General features: G+C 50.2%; 1 protein-coding gene across 2 annotated transcripts; it reads left to right on the forward strand.

The window, feature by feature from the left end:
• Positions 1–63: 63 nt before the first annotated feature.
• NME3 (NME/NM23 nucleoside diphosphate kinase 3) lies at positions 64–5,205 on the forward strand. Of its 2 annotated transcripts, none has more exons than XM_019507619.1 (5): positions 64–200; positions 355–479; positions 2,235–2,336; positions 2,561–2,669; positions 4,421–4,512. In XM_019507619.1, the coding sequence occupies exons 1-5, from the start codon at positions 83–85 to the stop codon at positions 4,426–4,428; spliced, it is 462 nt and encodes a 153-aa protein (XP_019363164.1). In that variant the 5' UTR covers positions 64–82; the 3' UTR covers positions 4,429–4,512. The 2 variants fall into 2 exon arrangements, with proteins under 2 accessions (XP_019363164.1, XP_019363163.1); XM_019507618.1 differs by having other exon boundaries at positions 69–200; positions 2,561–2,673; positions 4,421–5,205.
• Positions 5,206–5,218: the final 13 nt, after the last annotated feature.

The raw sequence follows: 5,218 nt of genomic DNA on the forward strand, positions 1-5,218 counted from the left end.
GGCCCTGGCGGCGGAGGCGGGTGAGTGAGCCCGGGGCGGGGCCCGGGGCGGGGCGACAGGCTGCCGGGGCCGGGCCTCCATAATGCGGCAGCTGCTGTGTTGCGAGGGAGACGTTTGCGCGCGCTCCGCTGCCCGCGCCCGGCCGCCTCCCGCTATGATTTGCCTCGTGCTGGCGCTGTTCGCCCACGTCTTCCAGCTCGGTGAGTGCGGCCCGGCCCGGCTGCGGGAGCGTGAGGCGAGGCGGCCCCGGCCGAGCCGCAGCGCAATCGCGGTCCCGGTCCATCTCCCGCCTTCCCCCGCGGCCGTCCCAGTGCCTGGCGGCTCCGCGCCTAACGCGCTCCCCGCTCCCCGCAGGCCGCGGCGCCGAGCGCACGTTCGTGGCCGTGAAGCCGGACGGGCTGCAGCGGCGCCTGCTCGGGGACATCGTGCGGCGCTTCGAGAGAAAGGGCTTCCGCCTCGTGGCCATGAAGCTGGTGCAGGTGAGACCCCTCTGGGGCGGGTCAGCGGCCCGGCGGGGAGCACGCCGCCGTGGCTGCGGGGCCAGGGGTGGTTTGAAGGGAGCTGAGGTGCAGGCCTGGGGCAGTCCCTGGGCCCAGGGCGGTGATTCGCCCTGCGCTGGCCCGCAGCTCCTGGTTTTGGAGGTGGCAGGTGCAGAAATGCGAACCTGACCTGCACCAAGGGCCTGGGCGCTAGGCTTTGTGGTGGCACGGAGTAGCGGCACCCAGGGCAGGTTCAAGCTTCTGTATCTGACCCTAGTGGGAGTCTGGAACATGCCCCAAACCGCACAGAGGTCTGAGGGCCCTGGGACCTGCCCCTGGCAGGGAGCACATCTGCCTTCCCTGCTGGATGTAGCTGCTTCTGGTTGACAGCGTCCCAGCATAGTGGTGTCTAGTTCAGAGGAACTTGCTTTGGCTTCTTGTGTGCTTCCCCAGAGACATCCTGGCTGTAATGCATCTAGTGATCAGAGTAGCATAGGCAAGGCTCCTGCCCTTCAAGGAGGGCTTGTGTTAACTAAACCTCTTGTGCCACCTGCTGCAGCCAGCCCAGCAGAGGGATTTTATTTGCATTGCTTTCCTGGCCAGGGCAAACATCTGACATGACTGAAAGTGTAGTTCTCAGTAGGACCAAAATGCTGTTTTCAAATACAACTTAAGCCTCTGTGAAAGTCAGTGGGACGTAGGCACGGAAATGTTTAAGTTGCTTTTAAGAGTTGTGACTTAGTAACTAGAAGTTTCAAAAGCGCTTATGTTTTCCTTGGATCACTCCACCCTCTGGGCCTTTGCTTCAGGCTTTCTGTGTTGGAGGGTATTGGAGAATGGTACGTGTCTGCCCAGAACAGGTTGCCTGTGAGGGTCTCAGATAAAGGCCTGTCTACTCAAAGAATTAAGCTACAGCAAACTGAGCCCCCCTTCCTCTTGAATGGCAGCACCTGCATAGGAGTTCAACATGCACCCACTGACTTGACACCTTTACCTGATTATTTTTTTTTCCCCTGAGCATCCCTGTATAGACATGGCCTAAATCTTGGGGAATAACTGCAGTGCACTGAGTAGAGTAATAATGAGGGTTGGCTCATTTATTAGTAGTATTTTCTTTTTGCCCCCAAATTATCAGGAGTCTGTTGATCCTTTACCTTAGTGGATACCCCATGTGCTGTGGATACGCTGCTTATGTACAAGATGACCCATAAGGCAAAAGTCAACACCTTTGGGAAGTGTCTTGAAGGACAAAGGATAGCTAGACGATGAAGGCTTTGCTTCAAAGCCACAGGGGAAAGGGGATAGGTAGCTTGGCTGGACAGTCTGATGCCTTTCAGGAGAGCAAACATATATAGAGGCAGTTCTGCTACTTCTGTGTCTTCCAGCATTTCTGATGAGCATGAGCCAATAATGGAAACTGGTTTGTGATAATTGGTGTGAAGGACACCTGCTTGCTAAAGAGCTTGCTCTGACTCTAGAGTATGGCCTCACAGAACCTTTCCAGCAGGCAGAACTTGAACTGGGGGAGCACAGAGTGATTCCTCAAAAGAAGATATGCACCAGATACACGTGTTCCTTGCAGAGGCTGCTCACTTCCCCCTTGCAGTTGTGCTAGGGAGTCACTCAGCCAAGCCACAGCACAGAGGAGAAAGCCTAAGCAGACCTTTCTGGCTCTCCAGGCAGTCCTCCCAGTCCATTTTGGAACCATCCTGTTCTGCCAGAATATACTAGATCATGTGCTGTGTTTGTGCCCAGGCCTCAGAGGACCTACTGAGTGAACATTACTTTGCCCTTCGTGATCGCCCCTTCTACAACCATCTGGTGAAGTACATGAGCTCGGGGCCTGTGGTCGCCATGGTGAGTGCCAGCCAGAAACCATTTTGACTGCTGAGATAAGCTTTGACTTAAATGCATTAGCTTTCCTACATCTTTCTTAGAGCTTTCTTGGGGGCAGGTGCTGCTCTGACTTGCCCTTTGTGTGACCTCAGGGGTGACAGTGGGTTGGAAAGAGTAGAAGGCCTGATCTGGCCCTTGATGTGTGGCAGGCTGGGGAAGCTGACTCTTGCTTTGCTGTCTGGTAGGTTTGGCAGGGACTGGATGTGGTGAAAACTGCTCGTGCAATGATTGGAGAAACTAATCCAGCTGATTCCAGACCTGGCACCATCCGCGGGGATTTCTGCATTGAAGTCAGCAAGTAGGAGCACTAATTTTTTTGTTGTTGTTGTTCTGGCATATGGTCAAAAGAGACACTTTCTCAGTTTACTCCAAGCACCATGTCCTAGTACTGTCCTTTCACTGGGGGGTGGGAGGGCATGGAGTGTAACACATCTAGTATAACCTTACTTTGGTTACCCTAGAAGGCAGGAGAACGAAACACTAGTGGCCTCTAGAGCAAAGAGAGGTTTTCTTGATTAGGTAACATAACCTCACGTGTGTTCCAGTTCTGGGATTTGTATCCTAAAAGTGTGGTCTGTTTGGGGTTAAATCTGAGGCCCCTTGCCTAAGCGTGAAAGGGACTATAACACTAATTCAGTTAATGTAAAGCTAGCCATTGGCACAGCAGCGTTCCTCTTCAGAGTGCAGCTCAGACATTAAACTTATCTTTGCAATGCTGCTCTGAGGGAGGTGAGGAACTTCAAGCGGAAAGAGTTCATATGACTTGTCTGTGTCCAGAGAGAGCCTGCCAGAGCTACCCTTAGGATCTGTCTCCATTTCTAGCTCCCAGGTGTTCAGACCACACCCATCTCCTCTAGCAGAACCACTTTGCATAGCAAACAAGACCATGAAGGCTATTTGTACTAGGCCTTAGTAGTTGGCCTTATAAGATAAGGAGGGGGCTTGATGCCTTTTTTTATTGCTAAATTACCTTTTGGGGCATAGGAGAGAGGGTCGTTCTTTGATTTTTCTTGATATCCCTATAATAAAAGCACACCTGGCCTATGGAAGGGCTCCTTGGAGTACATTAGGGAGCTCTCCCAGGCACTAACTAAGAGGATGGGAACACTGTCTTTAGCAGATCTTCCATGTTTCCGGGGTATTGGTTGTAGCTGTGTTGGTCTAAGGGCGCAGGCAGACAAGGTTATTTGGGTAAATATGATATCTCTTATTAGATTTCTGCATGCCATCTGATAACCCCAGGTAACCTCTCTACATTTTACCAGCTGCATTCTATCACCAGGTCAACATTCCCCTTCTCTGCATAAAGACACCTTGGAATGGGAGATGAGGCTTAAACTTCTGGTATAAAAACAAATAGAACTAAAAGTAACCAGCACCTTTTTAGCTCTGTGGGCAGCCAGAGAAGCAGGTATCAATGCAGCAGACAGAAGATGCCATTCAGTCCAAGCAAATAATACTACATCCTAAAGGAGAGTGGGAGCTGCAGAATACAATGACCTTCAGTGTAGTCATGTCCAGCAGTAGTGGGGTGCAGAGGGGAATGTTTGACAAAGGCACTTGTCCAGCAGCGTATATCACCGGCCAGAGTGAAACTGTTCCCCCTTCTGTATCAAGCATGAAGAATACTTGGTGCATGTTCAGTGCTCTTATTCATTTACACAGTACGGTTTCACTGTGTCACTGGGACACATACAGCTGCTCCTTACGTGTCCCATAGCTACTTCCCATAACTTCCTTTGGCTTCACAGGTTACTGCCCACTTTTCACTCTTAAATGATCACTTTCATTAAAATAATAAGGTTAAATGGAAATGATTGTTCTAATAGATATATATTCTTCAGGCCATGTCTGTTCCTTTCCCATACCTGAGAAGCTTTTGCACCCAAAATGCCCTGTCCTGCATGCCTCCCAACTAAACAGTTTGCCTTGAAAGAATATTACCTCACCTCACTAATCTTGCTTCTCATGTATTCCCTGGACCATCATGGACAGAACACCACTGCTTGGAGAGTACAGTCTGATCCTTTTTCCTATCCCCACAGGAACGTGATTCATGGCAGTGATTCTATCAAGAGTGCACGAAGGGAAATCTCGCTCTGGTTCCGTGAAGATGAGCTGATCTGCTGGGAGGACCATGCTGAGCACTGGATTCATGAGTAACAAGAATGACTCTGAGGAAGCCCTTCTTGCTATCCTTCAGGCTTGGTGCATACCCGTCCACTTCCATTTCAGCCTCTCTGGGATTACTGTGGGCTATTGTATTATCTCTTTCCAGTGGAGCTTTCTTTCCAGGATATGTGGGGTGGGAAAGCAGGGAGTCTGTTCTCCATTTGTAACATTTAAGTTTCAGCTCCATGCAGTAAGAGTGGTCTCATCCCCTAGTTGGTACTGCCTGTTTTGTTCACTCACACCTCTGTGATATCCTAAAAATCACAAGATTGGTTATGTTCAAGGGACCTAAGAAAAGGAAAGACAGTTTGAGTTTTGTGCCCTTCTTGGCAATTAAAAAGGTTATAAAGGCAGACCAGAAAGCTGCATTAAAACTTTGTCCTATCTGCTGTGAAAGGTTGTCTGGAAAACAGGGAATTGTGGAAGTGATGGCATCATAAGAATCAAGAGTAAAAAGGGAGTATCTGAGGGGAAGATTTGTAGATCTCAAGATCAGAAGGGATCAGTAAGATCATCTAGTCGGATATCCTGTGTAAGAGGCCAGAGACTTTCACCTAGGAATTCTTGCATCAAATATGTATGTTCTGTTGAACCATAGAGCATGCAAGCTTGATTTCAAAACTGTTGGCTCTACTGATGAATTACTCCTACTGTGGGGGGGGGGGGGGGAA

Source organism: Gavialis gangeticus, unplaced genomic scaffold (assembly GCF_001723915.1).
Source record: "Gavialis gangeticus isolate Ggan-Ray unplaced genomic scaffold, GavGan_comp1, whole genome shotgun sequence".
In the NCBI taxonomy this organism is placed as follows: domain Eukaryota; kingdom Metazoa; phylum Chordata; order Crocodylia; family Gavialidae; genus Gavialis; species Gavialis gangeticus.

Excerpts from the sequence above, each read along its gene's own strand:
- NME3 (XM_019507618.1), top strand. The coding sequence starts at position 83 with ATGCGGCAGCTGCTGTGTTGCGAGGGAGACGTTTGCGCGCGCTCCGCT. Across the intron at positions 201-354 it reads CGCCCACGTCTTCCAGCTCG|GCCGCGGCGCCGAGCGCACG; the intron begins GTGAGTGCGGCC and ends CGCTCCCCGCAG. Across the intron at positions 2,674-4,420 it reads TTCTGCATTGAAGTCAGCAA|GAACGTGATTCATGGCAGTG; the intron begins GTAGGAGCACTA and ends CTATCCCCACAG.